This window comes from Arachis hypogaea, chromosome 1 (genome assembly GCF_003086295.3).
Source record: "Arachis hypogaea cultivar Tifrunner chromosome 1, arahy.Tifrunner.gnm2.J5K5, whole genome shotgun sequence".
Taxonomy (NCBI): Eukaryota; Viridiplantae; Streptophyta; class Magnoliopsida; order Fabales; family Fabaceae; genus Arachis; species Arachis hypogaea.
The window spans coordinates 108618805-108636611 of record NC_092036.1 but is presented as its reverse complement, the minus strand read 5'-3'; the positions used below and the strand labels follow the sequence as shown (position 1 = coordinate 108636611).

Below are 17807 nucleotides of genomic sequence, written 5' to 3'. Positions count from 1 at the left end.
TATTTTTATTAGTACAATAAAATTCTATATATCTTCATAAACATAACAGATTATTTCGTAGGTCTAGCTCTGACTTATGTATTGTATTTAGTTCTTTTAGTATATTCAGAAAGTGGAGACACAGAGGAATGAAATTTTTAGAGAAGAAAACTAAAACTTTAATAACACTTATTTTTAAAAATATCATTAGTTAACTTTTTAAATTTTAAATCTACCCATTAATTTTTATATTTATCTTAAACTAAACATAATATTAAAACATAACTCAATCCAATACATTTTATACTAAATACAATATAAAATTTTTATTTAATCTCTATTTTTTAAATTTCTATCTTTGTCTCATTTTTAAATGCAACATTAAAGAACTTAAATTTTTTAAATAATTTTGGCATGTTTTTTATCATTTCAGGTTACAAGCTCGATAGACGGAATATTTTTTTTCACTTTTATTCTCAAGGTTAAAAACTTAAAATCAAGACACTAGTAAAGTAGCAACGATTTTGGGGAACTATTTGAAAATAGAGAAATTAAATTTGGTAAGTAAATTTGTAAGATTATATTTGGTAAAGAGACTGAAACTAAAAAATAAAAATTAAATTAAGTTTTTTTTATTGTATTTGATATAAAATATAGGGTAATTTACGCAAATAAAATAAAGGAGCAAAACCTTTACGCAAATACAATATTAGCAAATTTCAAACGCAAATACAATAAACACAACTATATATAATCCGCTACATTCTGTAGCGGAACTCAATTGCACGTAATCCGCTATAGGGTATCGCGGATTACGTTGAGGGCTGAGTTACTCATAAACCGCTACACCCTGTAGTGGTTTATGACCAAATTAAATGGCGCTACACTCATAATCCGCTACACACTCTAGCGGATTATGAACAATGTGGATTGATGGAAAGATGCCTATATATACCAGTCTTACAGTAACAACTCGTGATGCAAAATGTACGAAGTTATACAAATACAATGTCCATAAATAATAAGCCATAGAAATATAATAGGCACAAGGCATTAACAGTAACACTGATTAAATTTTTACATTAGGCATAAGTCATAAGTCATACAAATAGGTCGGAACCAAGATTAACACAAACACACGAAAGGAACTAACAGTAACACCCGAAAGCATAAATTGCTACAGGAGAATAAAAAATTCAAAAAAAGTAGAAGCACACAGACTAGAAATCCTACGAACTACCGGCAACGGTGGAGCCTCTCTAGGGGCAAGACCTACGCGTGTGCCCAGGCTGTCTGCATAGCCCGCACCGCTTGGTTCGGTTAGGGTCGGCCTCATCCATGTTGTTCCGGATTCTGGTAGACCTCGGTCGGCCATCACGACAACGCCTCAAGCTGGGGTCCGGAATAACGGTCGGACCGTCATAAGGTGGCCAAAGTCCCTCCGGTATTGGCGGCACGAAACCCATCTGGTACATCCTGAACACCTTCTGCATGGTGTAGACCTCGTCAACATAGATAGACCAGTCAAGCCATGACCGGGCACAACATGCAATCGCATGGCAACATGGGTAATGGAGAACTTGAAAGTATCCACAGTCGTATGTACGGTGCTGGAGGGAAACTCGGTACGTCCCAAGTGAAAAGCTCCCGGTGAGCGTCGTCTCGGCAACGGTGTACTCAGACTGGTGTCTATCAAACAGAGTGACAGTGAAACATCTGGAGTCTTTCAAGTTGCGCTCGATTGCCTTCATAAAAGACTGGCAGAACTTGGCACCGCTGGCCAATTCAGCCTCTGCCGTCTGACCACGAATCACAAACAACTCCGCTAGCCGACCATATGTGGACTTGACTAGGGCGGTAACCGGAAGATTCCGTGTACCCTTAAGAACAGAATTAACACACTCAGATATATTGGTCGTCATGTGACCGAACCGTCTGCCACCATCCTGGTACTGAGTCCACTTATTGTATTCTATTCTGTTCGTCCAATCACACATTGCCGGATTCTCAGTCCGCATTATATCAAATCAATAGTGAAACTCTGCCTCAGTCTTCGCATAAGCAGCGTTCACAAGCAAATGCTTTGCATCCGTGCCCTTGAAACTTAGTGCGAAGTTAGCTGCAACATGCCGAATACAAAATGCTCGGTATGCAAGCGGGGGTAACCACCCACTGTTCGGGTTCTCTAGTGCAGCCTTGATGCCATTGTGCCTATCTGAAATGACCAGTATCCCCTGTTGCGGAGTCACATGTTGCCGCAGGTTGATCAGGAAGAAAGACCAAGACTCGGCATTTTCCCCCTCCACGAGACTGAAAGCAATAGGCAAGATGTTGGAGTTCCCATCTTGAGCGATGGCCAGGAGCAAAGTCCCTTCATAGTTGCCATACATATGAGTACCGTCTATGCTTACCAATGGCTTGCATTGTCGGAAAGCTTCAACACAAGGAGGAAACGTCCAGAAAAGACGATGAAAGTACACGGTTGAGTCATCCATGTCATCACCCATGCGAACCGGAGATGTCTTCAACAACGTAACCGTCCCCTCCATGGTGGACTGCACACCAAGGATCCAACGAGGTAGCTCGGCGTAGGACTCTTCCTAGTCTCCGTATATCTGTGCTACCGTCTTCTATTTTACCAACCACGTCTTTCTGTAACTTGGCTTGAACCCGTACGTTCCTTCGGTAGCCTCTTGCAACACCTTTATCGATACCGCCGCATTGGCTCGAACCAGAGAAAATATCTTCGCACAGATCACGTGATAATCTAGTTGTCGGTGGTCGCTGGATATCAATGTAGCCAAACATGTGTGTGGTCCGTTGTACCGCCGAACCTCCCAGGTTCCCTTCCGTGCTCGAAGGCTGATGCGAATCATCCATGTGCAACCCTTCCCAAACTCCTTGCATCTCCCATGGTACTTAAGATGATCTGACTCCATCACTCTATACTCAACTCCGCGCCGAATGCTGTAATCCTTTACAGTAAGCACAGCTTCCTCCTTACTATGGAAAGATTCGCCAACTTGAAATTCAGTTACAGAATTTTCCTCGTGCAAGCCTCGACCCCCAAAGGTTGGTGCTGAATCCGTCGGTTGGCTGATGGCTCCCAGATCCAAGGTAGAATAATGTGCAGGTTGCTCATGTGTGCCGGCACTTGACGGCGGTTGACATCTTGCTGGGTTTTGCAAAATTTCATCATCACTGTCCCTTCCAATGTCAGCAGGCTCTTCATCGGAATCATCCTCTTGCATAGCATTTTCCACCCGATCCGGTTCTCCCTCATGTCCTACATCTGGAAATGGATGAGTTGAGGTGTGTGTTAGGATTCACGTTGGGCAAACTGGAGTTTGAATGGAAGTGATTTTGTAGAATTGATTTTGGATAGAAGTGAGTTTGTGCCAACATGATTTATGTTTGGCAATTTTTACTAAAATTGATTTTGATAATATAAATTTTGTTTGGATAATATTAGTTAAAATTACTTCTAGATAAATAATTAATTAATTATTAAAAATATAATATTAAATTATAATATTTTTTTAAGTATATTTAATCTTTTTTTATATTTTTAGTATTTTTATATAATATTTTTTTATAATACTCTATTTTAGTATATTATAATTTTTTATTATTATAATAAAAATTAATATTTATTTATAAAATTAAAAATAACATAAAAATGGATAACTTTTTAAGTATTTTTTATAGTAAAAATTAATATGTATTTATTAAATTAAAAATAATATATAAAATAATATATTTTAGTACTTTTAATAATTTTATTTTTATTATTATTTTAGGTTCTAATTTTTTACAAGTTATATTTTTATTATTATTTATAATTAATTTTTTATTTAATTTATCATTTCTAATAAGAACAATAATACATATTATAAAAAAATTAAAATAGTAAACAGTTGCCAAAAATTAGAATAATTATTTTAATATTCACAGTATTTATTTAGAAAAAATTATGGAAAAACCAATAATAACTAGCAACCTAAACGTGCGTTGAGTAAACGTAGAAGCTATAATTTCTTACTTCTAGTAAACGAGCTTTTGGGATGCAGAATCACGTTAGCGTTCAAAGAAAAAAGTTGCCAAACATAAAAAAACAACGTTCAAAGCACTCAAACGCACTTTTATCCTCTTCAACGTGTTTCACAAACACACCCGAGGTGAATGGCCCAACTGGACCGGCTGGTCGATACTCCAACAAACACTCAGCTGCAACAACGGGCATCGAGGTGGAGGCACCCCATCGTGGTGGACTGGGACTGGGGGTTTGGAGAGGATGCACCAGAACTATCGATCCCATGTTCCAGCTTCGCAAACAACTCATGTATCCTCACTTCCGGAAAACTCCGACGACAATGAAACAACACCTGCATATCTTCATCTGTTCGTAACATGAACGTTTCGTATTGCACACCGGTTGACACAACCGCAATAGGGATCTTGTAGAACAGCTTCTTCACCCACTTTGTGCCACCCGCGGCCAACTTCTGCAGTATACTGCTCTTCAAATCCAACAGTGTATCAGACGACCTGACAAAAACACTCAACGGTTCTCTGTCTGTAAACTTCACACCGTGCCTCTTACTCTTTTTTTATTTTTCCAACATGATGCACTAACACCAAAAAGCTCTCTTCACTCTCCATTCCTCAAGTTATGAATGAATGAGAATGACACTCTACACAACTTGTTGGGTATATATAGGCATCTTCCCATCAATCTACATTGTTCATAATCCGCTAGAGTGTGTAGCGGATTATGAGTGTAGCGCCATTTGGTCATAAACCGCTATAGGGTGTAGCAGTTTATGAGTAACTCAGCCATCAACGTAATCCGCGATACCCTGTAGCAGATTACGTGCAATTGAGTTCCGCTACAGAGGTAGCGGATTATATATAGTTGCATTTATTGCATTTATGTCTGGAAATTATCAATGTTGTATTTATGTAAAGATTTTACTCCTTCATTTTATTTGCGTAAATTGTCCTAAAATATATGTGATTAAGTTATGTCTTAATATTTTATTTGATTTAAAATAAATATAAAGATTATAACAAATAAAATTATTTAAATATTTTTATTAATTAAAAAAATAAAACGTATCCTTTATTATTGCCTCTGCATCATCGTGAGGAGCTCGTAGTAACTGAGCAAATGACTGCAAAATATAGTACACAGATACAATGTTAAGAGTATCAATGATGCAAGTTTAAGTCATTAAGACTCCAAAAGGATCCTTGAAGCACGGAGATCAAGGTGAGAAAAAGAGAGGGGGCATTTGCCCCACTTGAAGTTTGAAAATAAATTAATAATATATATAGATTAATACACTATCAGAAATACACGATATTAGCTACGAAAAAATTGTGGTTAAAATTACGAAAATTTGTGGTAATTAAACATTAACAACAAATACATATTTGTAATTAATAAGGGCGACATCTTTTTAATTAGCCACGGTTTTTGATTTGTTAGTCACAGTTTTGTGATCCGTAGAAATATTTAAATAGCCACAGTTTTTATATTATTGTCCACATTCTAAATCGTGGCTAAATGAAAATAATGTAACCAATAAATATAATTTTACCACAATTTTTTTCGTAATTAATATTGACAGGCTAAACTTTTTTGCCACCTTTTTTCTGTGACTAAACAATGTTGGGTTATTTAGCCATAGTTTTTTCTGTGTCAAAAAAAGTATGTACAAAAAATATTTAACAGGCCAGATTTTTTTTTCATGCTTTTTTCCGTGGGCAATATTAATGGGCTATTTACCAACACATAAATCCGTAGCTTTTTTTTTAATTAAAAAAATTTCTGCCATAATTACCAATTGAATATTTTTTTAAATTGTTATTGTATATATTTATTTCTATATATATACTAACATGTTAAAAATATTTTATAATAATAAAAACCATCAAAGCAACGATAATAACTATTAAAACAAAAAAATAGCAAACTAAGTAATAACGGTAAAGCATATGCATTGTTCATATATATCGTAAAGAAATAGCAAAAAGTAAGTTTTATAATTCTGTACGACAAAAAATAAAAGTATCTCTAATAACAGTGTAAACTAGATATAAATTAAGATTAAAATAGATATGACATGAGGTGCATCAATCCGACTGAATGTGTGGCATAGAATAAGAGAAGGTATGTACTTCATTACCGTACTTCTGTTGTAGAAATCTGTGGAGGGTTGTCACTTGATCTTTAGCTTCTTGAAGTTGCCTTTCCAAATCTGCAACATGCTGTTGGGATGCACTGCTAGAACTTTCGCATATTGCCTCTCCAAAGATGCACTTTGACTTACCATTCTCAAGACCACAAACTTTTTCAATTACATCATCTGGATGAGCCAAAACTTTTGACTGAATACCTTCAGTGGCAGCACGTGCTTGATCTTCAGGCAAATACTCTGCTATTTTTTCCTACAAACCAATGCACATCGCATTGGATTAGAGTATTGACATAATTAAGGCATATAAAAAATATACGGCCATATAAAAACAAATTCAGACATTCATAGCTAATTGTTGTCCTTCCCCTAATTGTTGTCCTTCCCGCTTACATAACTCCCATCTTTCTTTAGCAAAGTTGATACAATAATCTCGCTTCGACATAAAGGCCTTTCCAATTTTTTCTTCTGATACAATAAATAGAATATTAAAGGTAATCACAAATTTAATTAAAACCGCTAATTTTATAGAAATAGTATAACAGTACTAGGCTCAATAATAAAAAAAATAATACCACTTGAGTTGCTCTTTTAGCATTACTTTTACTTTCACTGGCATGTGAAACTATAAATTTCTCACGATTTCTAACATTTTGCAAACATTGTTTCTATGATTTTCAAGAACAAGAAATTAGTAAATAAATGTTACTAGATATTCATAATAAATATTCAATAAAAAAAAATAAAAAAAAAGCATAGATTAAGTATTTACCTTTGTTTTAGGGTCCATATAATGATCCACAAAAGCAGTCCATTCAACAGGCGGTATGTCTGAGGGATTCGCAGCCAGAATTTCTGTCTTTTTTTGTTAGAAAAGAAGTATTCTCCTCGTAAATTATATTTATGGGCCTTCCATCTATTACCTAAGGTCCTTAGAACCCATTTAACGCTAGCAACATAATCAAACTCAAAATTTTTCTTGAAATATTTCATAGAGGAGATCAATTATTAAATGACAATAAATCAATAAAAATGCACATCAAAGTGAAATAAACTTACTTCAATAAATTTTTACTGTCTTTTTGTGTTATCTTCTGGTATCTTATCCCATCTTTTAATTGATGGATAATGTTCCTCCAACCTTTTATAATCTCTTAAATTTTAAACCCAAACATGAACATCAAGAGTAATAAATCATATAACTAGATTCAAGAATTTATGATCCATGAGGAATGCCGCAAGATAATGCCTATGAGAAATGTGAATAAAGTTAACGATGTAAGTGCTACTGAAAATTTCAATTTGTGCTCCATGAATGATAAATTATTTAAGGTTTTCCTAGTCAAGGTTTGAGTAGTTTGCTGTGATCATGCAAGAGAAGATAACAACAATATATAATAAAACCAAAGCTTAAATCAATAATTCAAGGGATCAAAGAAAATTTCTGCAGTAAATAAAAAATTCTGAAAATATGAACAACTATATCCACTTTCATAATAACTAGTTTAATAGCAGTAAATTTTATATCACTAAATAGGATTAGAATTCATTTTATATAAATAAATTGAAAAGTCCAACATGAAAAAAATATCCGTCAATGTAGTAATGAGGACTACCATTCTATTATGTGTTAGTGATATCAAACTATTTTATCAAAACGTCACACATAAAATGCATCATGTTAGAGAAAAAATTACCGTATTAGGAATTCAAGTTCTTGGTTGCTGCTAGTCTTGTGCCAACTTTAGAGTTTTAATTGATGCTTTGTACAAGGCAGACAATAGAAGATTAATTTCTTACAACATCGAACCAAATAATACAGATACATGCCCATTTTTAAATCCTCATCTAATCCATTCTTTTTTTCTAAAATAGAGACATACCAAATAAAATAAAAAATTACAAAGGATCAAATTTAGAAAAAAAAACCTGGAGAAGTTGATGTTGTTGACGACAACGACGTTGAACAGTGTGATCGAGTATTTTCTATTGAATAATTTTTCTTTTTTGTACAAATAAATTATAGAAATAGATACTTTTATTTTATTTTTGACCAAAAGACTAACAATAATCTTGGTTGAATATGTATATTTCTTTTTATTTGCGTCATAACTGTGATAACATTCACTGGTAGATAATAAAGTTTATAAATTTATTAATGTTATATACGATGCTAGTTTTTGGAATTAATAACATTACTATTAATACCAAATATAAATAAAAATGTTCACATGAAAAATAAAATAAAACATAAAATAGCATTATCAGTTGAATTAGAAATTTCAGTACATCATACAGTGATGATCATATAGCATGTTCAGTTGAAAACCAAATGTAACATTAAACAGAAAGACTAAGCGTAGATAAAATTGGAATAAACGGAAAGACTAAGCCTAGATAAAACTGGAATAGGAAACTAAGAGAGCTAATAATATAGTGGGGTTATGTTCAACGAAACTAAACTAGATATAATATTCTCCTGAATACCAAATTTCACAAAATCATCTAACTTTCTCACGAGCAACAGGATCCAAATCCTTCTTCCAAAATGGCTTCTTGTTGAGATCAATATCTTTTACCGTAGCCTGGATTTCTGGTGATTCAGTTGTACAGCGAATATATTCTCTCTTTTGAAAAAAAAATTGCAATGTGTCGCTTCATGATGATGAATTGTTTTCGACGTGGCCACTCAAACTCACATACTGGCTTGGTTTTAACGCTTGTCTACATAGATAAAAAATACAATGATTTATATTCAATTTACAGTGTTACATACAGGTGCTAGCAACACAATTTATTTTCAAAAGTTACCTTCATATCCATTAATATGACATCTGCATCCCAGTCAGAAAAAATAGTAAAATATGAAAATCCATGCCTTTGTAGATACTGCACACCAAGTGCATATATCTCTTACAAGTTTCCAACCAAACCAAATAACTATAGAGAATTATTAAATGGTAATATCATGTTAAATTCGATAACAAAGCGCAAACAGAATATTAAAGACAACAAACTTCTATACTAAAATCCATAGTAGAAGATGGGGCACTAGTGTAGAATGCATGTGAGAAGGGAGACTTTTTACAGATATTAGTATGAGCATTGAGTGCTATCAGTCAAAAATGCACATTAATCTTATTACACCAAGGCTTATCAAACGTAATTTAAATACGTACAATATATATTTTTTTCTTTCTTCAACATCAAAATGAATTTAATTAATACTTAGTAATTAACTTATAATTAGTTATTATTCCAATTAATCAGAGTTAGTTGTTTCTAAAATAAATTAAAGCAACTCCGTTAAACATAAACATGAGAATTCTAAAAAATACTATACCCCTTTCTATCTCCCTTATCTAAAAAACCTTCACCTTATTAACATTATTATGCATTGTAGCTTTAATTTTATTCAGTCAAATAATAATTTTAATCTATATTATTATTAAATTCACTTACTTCCCTCATCTTCAATTTAATTTCAAATCAACTTATATTCCATCTATAAGTTAATTATAAACATGTATTTATTTTTGAACTGTGGGTCGTCAGAATAAAATAAATTTTGCATGTTCTTTATTATTTATTTATTTATAGTGGAGTTAAATTTTGATTCTGGTTGAGATGCATACTTAAGAAGACACAAAATTCACAACAGTCATCACCAAATTATTAAAAGAGAATTCAATGCTACAATAATGATCTTTCGTATATATGAAAAAAATATAATTGATATAAAAAGTGATTTTGAGTTGATAAGTAGTTTACAAAATTAGTTTCTTTTTGTACTCTTTTGTATTTTTCTTATAATTTTAATATATATAACATGGATCATTATTATTGTAGCATTGAATTCTCTTCTAATAATTTGATGATGATTGTAGTGGCTCTTTATATTTGTACTCTCAAATATGTATCCCAAATAGAATCAAAATTTAACTCCACCAAAAATAAATAGTAAAGAATAAAAGGGTAAGAAATACAAACATAACCACCATAAATAAATAGGAAAAAATAAATTGCATTCGGCCAGAAAAAATATTGACAGAAAAAATATGCATGGTAAAAATGAAAGAAAAAGTGAAATTACAAGTCATGATCCGCATCTAATTTTTATACTGCTAATGAACAACATAACCATACTAAGAAATTACTATTTAATCAAACAAGTGAAAATTAACAACTTAGTTAGTAGAAAGTATAAAAATTGTAAATCATCAACCACATTGAAAATTAAATAATTAACATACCTTATTAATTTTCAGTGATAGCACTGGTAAAGAGGGAGAAGAAACCAACTTTCAGAAAACTGACAAAAAAAACATGCACCCTAATATTTATTGTTAAGGTTTAAATTTGAGAAAAATATGAACTGCATAAAAATATTTTGAAAAGGTTGGAGGGAAACACTAAATTAAGCGCGGAATTAAAAATGGACATCATTTCATTTCATCATGGTGATCATTTAGTCCATTACAAATGAGAAAATCCATCTCAAGTTGGCCACGGATAAATAGAAACGTCAAAAAATTCTATAAAATTTGGTTACAAAGATACAATATGTTGCAATTAGTTACCACGGTCGTTGAGCTTTGCTACTATTTATCGTTTATCAGTACCTGCCCGTTGGTAACTTTTATATTTCTGGTAGTGATATATTTTGTTTTCATTATTATACTATGTTTGTTTCCATTAAAATTTATGTTAAAAAAAAAGTTATATTGTTAAATTTAACATGAAACAATCTTTATCTTATTATATGCATCAAAACTTAAAATAAATAAATAAACAAATTCAACATTAATAAATATTGATAATATATTTTTAAAAATAACTAAGTAATTAATTACTAAGTTAAAACTTAATTTTTTAAATATAAGCGAAATTATTAGTTTTTTTTAAAATGGTTAAGATAAAAAAAGAATGATATCTATCTATTAATTAATATTTTTAAATTGATAATATATTAAAATTAAATTTAAAAATATATATAAATATACAATATTTAATTATTTTGAAATAAAGAGAGAAAATTATTTCAATTAATTTTTTATTATTTTAAATTAATATGTTTTTATATATATGTCTAACTTTTCTGGATATTTATATGTATGATTTTAGTTTCAAAGTATAAATATATTAATGTTTAGCAAAATTTATTTTAGTATATTTTTGTTCTATAACTGAAATTTTTTATGTCGGTCATTGTTTCGAAGCCTACAAAGATCTAAAGAACGGTCCAATAACTTAAATTGCTCCCTTTTTTTTCTTTCTCTTTTTTTAATCTATTTGGTCTGAAATTTGGTGTGTGATACTGAACGTAACCTAGAATAAGATGAAAAATTAAAGAAAGAGAGTTTTCTACCTCAATTTGATTTTTTAATGCAATATTAAAGGAAATTATTCTACCTTTTTTGTTCACATCCAAGTTTATAAAAAAAATTTAAAAATAATTTCATTGATCAAAATTAAGGAAAAAAAAATATGTGGCTACCATGTTTTAAAAGGTTTTTATACCTCTTAAGTTTAAAGCTCTAATTCATAAGTTCACTAAAATAAAAATAGGTAAAATCATAACTGGGTCTAAAACAAACAAAACAAACTAAAATAAAATAAACATAAAATAAATACTAAGAAAGCGATGCCTATTTAATTCATCTTGACTAACGAGAGTCTTCAATACATCTTGTAAATAGTAAGACGTTTGACTTTCCATAATCGTTAATCTTTGTCTTACCTAATTCTTGATGCATTTTCTGAACAAATGATTTAGCCATGTTTGCAAAACCTTCTTTTATTCTCTTAGTTGTTGCTCTTGTAATTGGACCAATTAACATATGACAGTTCTCAGTTTGTCCCACAGAGCTCGTGTCATTCCCTCCCTCCTAAAAAAGATTCATCCTCGAATCTGCATTCAAATCAAAAGGAGATAAGTCAGATATATTAAAAGTAGCTGACACATTATACTCACCTGAAAGATCAATATTGTAAGCATTGTTATTGATCCTTTCGAGCACATGAAATGGATCATCACCCCTAGGGTCTAACTTGGATTTTCTTTGAGTAAGAAACTTCTCATTTCTCAAATGAACCCATATCCAATCACCAGGTTCAAAGAAAAGTTGTCTTTGACCTTTATTCACCTTTTGAGCTATCAACCCATTTTTCTTTTCAAGCAAATCACGTACTTTCAAGTGCATTGCTTTAACTTTTTTAGCTTTACCTTCTGCATCCAAGCTAATAAGGTCACTCAAAGGTAAGAGTAATAAGTCCAAAACAGTAACCATACACAAGTTCAAAAGGAGAAAAACCTGTAGAAGAATAAATGGTTCTATTATAAGCAAACTCAATAAAAGGTAAACAATCTTCTCAAGTTTTCAAATTCTTACCAACAACAGCACGTAATAAGGTCTCTAATCTTCTATTTATTACTTCAGTTTGACTATCAATCTGAGGATGACAAGTAGTAGAGTATAATAATTTTATGCCTAATTTACCCCATAGCACTTTCCAAAAGTTACTAAAAAATTTTACGTCACGATCAGAAACAATAGTTTGGGGAACACCATGCAAGCGCACAATATCTCTAAAAAATAGATCAGCAATATTTGTTGCATCATCAGTTTTATGGCATGCAATAAAATGAGCTATTTTACTAAACTTGTCTACCACAACAAAAATATTATCTCTACCTTTCCTAGTTTGAGGCAAACTAAGAACAAAATCTATAAAAATATCAACTCACGGATACATAGGAACAGGTAAGGGAGTCTACAAATTATGTTATAAAGACTTAGATTTAGCCTGTTTATATGTAATATATTTAGCATAAAATTTTTTAACATCTCTACACATGTGTGGCTAGTAAAAATGTTTAGATAACACATTCAATGTCTTATGCACACCAAAATGACCCATCAAATTCCCATTATGTGATTCCAGAACAAGTAAGTCCTTCATAGAACAAGCAGAAACACAAATTCTATTATCACAAAACAGAAAACCTTCATGTTTATAAAATTCGTTAAATGCACCATGTTCACAAGAGGCACAAATAGCAAAAAAGTCAGAATCAGTTGCATACAACTCATTTAAAAATTCAAATCCTAACAACTTAGAAGTAAGTGTAGTAATCAAAGCATACCTCAGAGATAAAGTATTAGCAACTACATTCTCTTTACCATGTTTAAATGCAATCACATATGAAAATGTCTCAATGAATTTCACCCATTTAGCATGTCTTTTATCAAACTTACCTTGTCCTTTAAGTGCTTCAAAGATTCATGATCCGTGTGAATCACAAGCTCCTTAGGTAAGAGGTAGTGTTTCCAATCCTCCAAAACCCAAACCAAAGCATATACTTCTTTGTCATAAGTTGAATATTTGCGCGAGCTAAATTTAACTCTTTACTAAAGAAGGCAATAGTTCATTTTTCCTGCATCAAAACAGTACCTATACCAATCCCAGAAGTATCACATTCGATCTCAAAGGTTTGATCAAAGTTAGGTAAAACAAGAATAGGAGCAGAGCACAAACAATCGTTTAGGGTATAAAATGCAATTTCTTGTTCCTTTTTTCCATTTAAACCCAATATCTTTTTTAATAACCTCTGTGAGAGGCATAGTAATGGTAGAAAAGTTTTTCATAAATCTCCTATAAAACTCAGCTAACCCATGAAAACTTCTTACCTCAGAAGCATTCTTGAGCGTTGACCATTCACGATTAGCCTTTACCTTTTCCTCATCAACCTCAATTTCATTCGCACTCACAACAAAAATAAGAAATACAACTCGATCAGTACAAAATGTGCACTTTTTAAGATTGACATGTAATTTTTCTTTTTGAAGCACTTCCAAAATAGCTGAAACATGTGACAAGTGGTCATCCAAACAACTGCTATAAATGAAAATATCATCGAAATAAACAACAACAAATTTACCTAAAAATTCTCGCAAAACATGGTTCATTAGACGCATAAAAGTACTAGGTGCATTAATTAGCCCAAAAGGTGTAACACTACCACACAGAGCTTTACGCTTAAGTTGTAAAACAGAGGTGGTGTGGTATTACGACCTCTAAAATAAAATATATATACATATGATAATAGAAAGAATATAATATACGTCTTGGAAAGTAAGTAAAGCAAAACCGCAAAAATAAAAAATGCAACGCTCAGAAATAACGTAACTTGCATACAAAGAAACTAAGTTTCATAAACATATATATACAGAAAGTAAGAACAGAGGGTCAAGAGTACAAGATAACAAGCTCCTAACTCAACACATATATATATATATAGCCCAAAATACACAAAAGAGGTCCTAGTTCTCCATACACCTCTAAGAGGCACAAAAATAAAACAAGTTGTTAGGAGAGTTATATACATATAGTCATATATAAAAGTACACAAAACAAAGTTCCAAAATGATCCACTTTGCTAAAGAACTCCAGACGCCTAGCGAGGTGCTTCTCGACCTGCATATGAAAAACAACAAATATCTGTATGGAATAAGAACTGGAGGTTCTCAGCGTGGTAGAGGTGCTGCATACATAAGATATAAGGTCCTGGAAAAGTCAGAGGCAATCCTAGAACTCCGACATTCAAATTATAAAACTTAAATATTTAAAACTGAAACCATAAACAGGGTGGTCTCTAAGGCTTCCTAAACTTAACCCAAACCATACCATAATCCTCAAATCTTCCACCTTTTCTCCAATCCTCTAACTCCGGTGCACAGACAAGCAAAACAAACAAGTCAAGCACATACAGAAAGCATATATAACAAGTAACCAATTAGCAATTAACATGAATAAACAATTAAGCAAGCTAAGACAATGGACACTCAAACAAAACATACAAATGCACATGATGCATGCCTTTTCTACTGGTCGTGAGCTCACGTGTCGGTTAACTGCCAGAACCCGACACACCCGGTAGCTAATCCGAATACCATCTTTCAACTGCGCATCCCCAGGAGGTATAAAATTGGGGGATTAGTGCTCTACCACCTTCTCTTGGAGGCATACCAGGGGGAATAAATTGGGAGATTAGTGCTCTACCACCTTCTCCTAGTGAGGCCGTGCCATACTGGTCGAGGGATTAGTGCCCTACCACCTTGCAGACAAAGAGAGAAAAAGAATGTGAGAAAATACGTTAGGGGATTAGTGCCCTACCACTTTTCTCACATCCCACAAAAGACAATCACAATAAATGCGGGGAAATGAATCGAAGGATTAGTGCCCTACCGCCTTCCCCACATCTCACAAAACACAATCACAAGGAATGCGGGAGAAAAAGATCGAGGGATTAGCGTCCTATTGCCTTCCCCGCCTCCAACACATCAATATCATCATTATGTCCATTTATTCTCAAAATTCATCATCATCATTCCTTTACATTCATTCATTATAGTCATGGCATCACACATATACCTCATATCTTTGCATTTTCGTACATAATTCATCATTTCAAATCTTACTTCACCCTCAAGCTACCACCTTTTCCTACCTTCATCTTATTATTAGGCATACCACTAAGATCTAGGGGCTAAAACAGTAAAAATAGAGGTTTAGAGGTTTGAAATTAAGTTTTAAAACACAAAATTCATGTTTGCTGAAACAGGGGTCACGCGTACGCGTGGGAGTGAAATTTGCCTATCACGCGTACACATTACCTCGTCCGCGTACCCATGCATGCCAAATAGAAATCGCCCATCCGCGTATGGAGGGGTTTGCGTACGCATGCATTGTAGATGAGTAAAAAAATGGTTAAGTCTGTAGAATTTTAAATTTTACATACCGAACTTCGGACGTGCATAATTTTGTCATTTTAAAATATTTTTCATCCGTTCTTCGAACGGCGTAAACTTCACGGATCCAATTTTTATATGAAAGAAGTTTGAAACAATTTGGGAGTTCGGAAGCTAAGTTATGGCTCGCCGAAATTCGGCCAAAAATAAGATTTTCACAAAAATTCATAAACCTCTATTTTCACCAAAAATCAAACTCAATATCAACTTTCTATACACATAAACAACACCACAACATACCAAATCAGCATCACAACTCCACATTCTACCAAAATCAATCATACCTTATTCTTGTATACAAATTCTTTCAACGTTTTCAATAATAACATCAAAATCATTAACCTTAACATATCCACCATCAACATTCTCATTTACCATAATCAAAGTCATCATTCATTAACCTTCTTACCACATCAACTATATTCATACTACCAAAACAATGAATTTATCATGCCTCATCAAATTACACATATACATTGTCAACTAACTATTAATCAAGTTCAACATTCTCAATCCAACTTATCCTAAGTCGTCTAGCCTAAGTTTTCACAAGACATTATATATTAAATACGAGAAACAAAAACCATACATTGGCCGATTTTCTCATAGAATTCAAGGGCACCACCAAAATGTTCAAAATTCAGCCCCAAGAATCCAAAGTAATGACACCCAAAGCTCCACCAAGACTCCAATATTCACAATCAAGTTCCAATTTACATATATACACACCTAATACACATTACCATATATGTATACCCAAAACTAAATACCCAACACACAAAATTAATGAATTAATTAGGATTCTAGGATTATCACCTTACTCAAGCACCAACGAAACAAGATTAAGCGTTTTCCTCAAACTAATTCGAACCTAAACACTGGAATTAAATAATTTTTAACATCTTTACTCACAAATTTTTAAAATTGAAAATGAAAAAATTGAGGAAGAAAACGTGACTAAAACTTTGTAGAGCTCGATACTGCGAATGCGTGGTTGTAAACGAGACGGCAAACAGAGCAAAAAGTTATGGAGGATTAAATTGAATTCAAAGGTTTGAGTTCTTCTTCCTTTTTCTCCTCTCCATGAATGTGTTTCATGTGATTTGAACAGAAATGAGCTTCATAATTATAGTTGACAATATTTTGCGTAATTATAATACTGTGTAATTATTATTATTCCTATTATTTAAATTATTAATACACAAAAACTAAATCTTTTAAAATATTATTAGTTGTACTAAAATTTCTTATTAGCGTTAGAATAAAATATCTACATAAAAAGTTAGTTGTAGTAAAATATTTTATTAACGTTTTGCTTTAAAGTAATTATGCATAATTATAATTATTTATTTTTAAAATAGCTACTCAAATGAATTTAGCATTAATTAAAATTTTCTTTTTTATAATAAAGTATATCAATCTTATTATACTACTGTTGTATCAATGTATAATAATTTTAATCAATTATGGAAGTTAATATTAAGAAATATTAATATAAAAGGAAATTATTATTTAAAATTAAACCATCATATATTATTATTTATTCTTAAGATAGATCATCAAATTAATTTAGTATTAATTAAATTTTTTTATTTTAAAATATATCAATTCTATTATTTTACTATTGCATGAATGCATAATTATTTTAATTAATTACGTAAAATTAATGTTAAAAAATATTAGTATAAAAAAACTATCATTTAAAAGAAAATTATCATATATTATTAATATTATAAGACAATCATGCATAATTATACTTATTTATTTTAAAATAGATAATCAAATTTATTTAGCATTAACTAAATTTTATTCCTAT

The 17807-nt window shown here is 31.9% G+C and overlaps 2 protein-coding genes across 2 annotated transcripts; both read right to left on the bottom strand.

Annotated features, from left to right (window-relative positions):
* Positions 1 to 1238: 1238 nt before the first annotated feature.
* LOC114925266 (uncharacterized) lies at positions 1239 to 1997 on the bottom strand. Its single transcript, XM_029292597.1, has one exon. It carries the CDS (start codon positions 1995 to 1997, stop codon positions 1239 to 1241), a length of 759 nt encoding a protein of 252 aa, XP_029148430.1.
* Positions 1998 to 2006: 9 nt separating this feature from the next.
* On the bottom strand, positions 2007 to 2528 carry LOC112770868 (uncharacterized). The gene has a single exon (XM_025815367.1). It carries the CDS (start codon positions 2526 to 2528, stop codon positions 2007 to 2009), a length of 522 nt encoding a protein of 173 aa, XP_025671152.1.
* Between the last annotated feature and the right edge of the window lie 15279 nt (positions 2529 to 17807).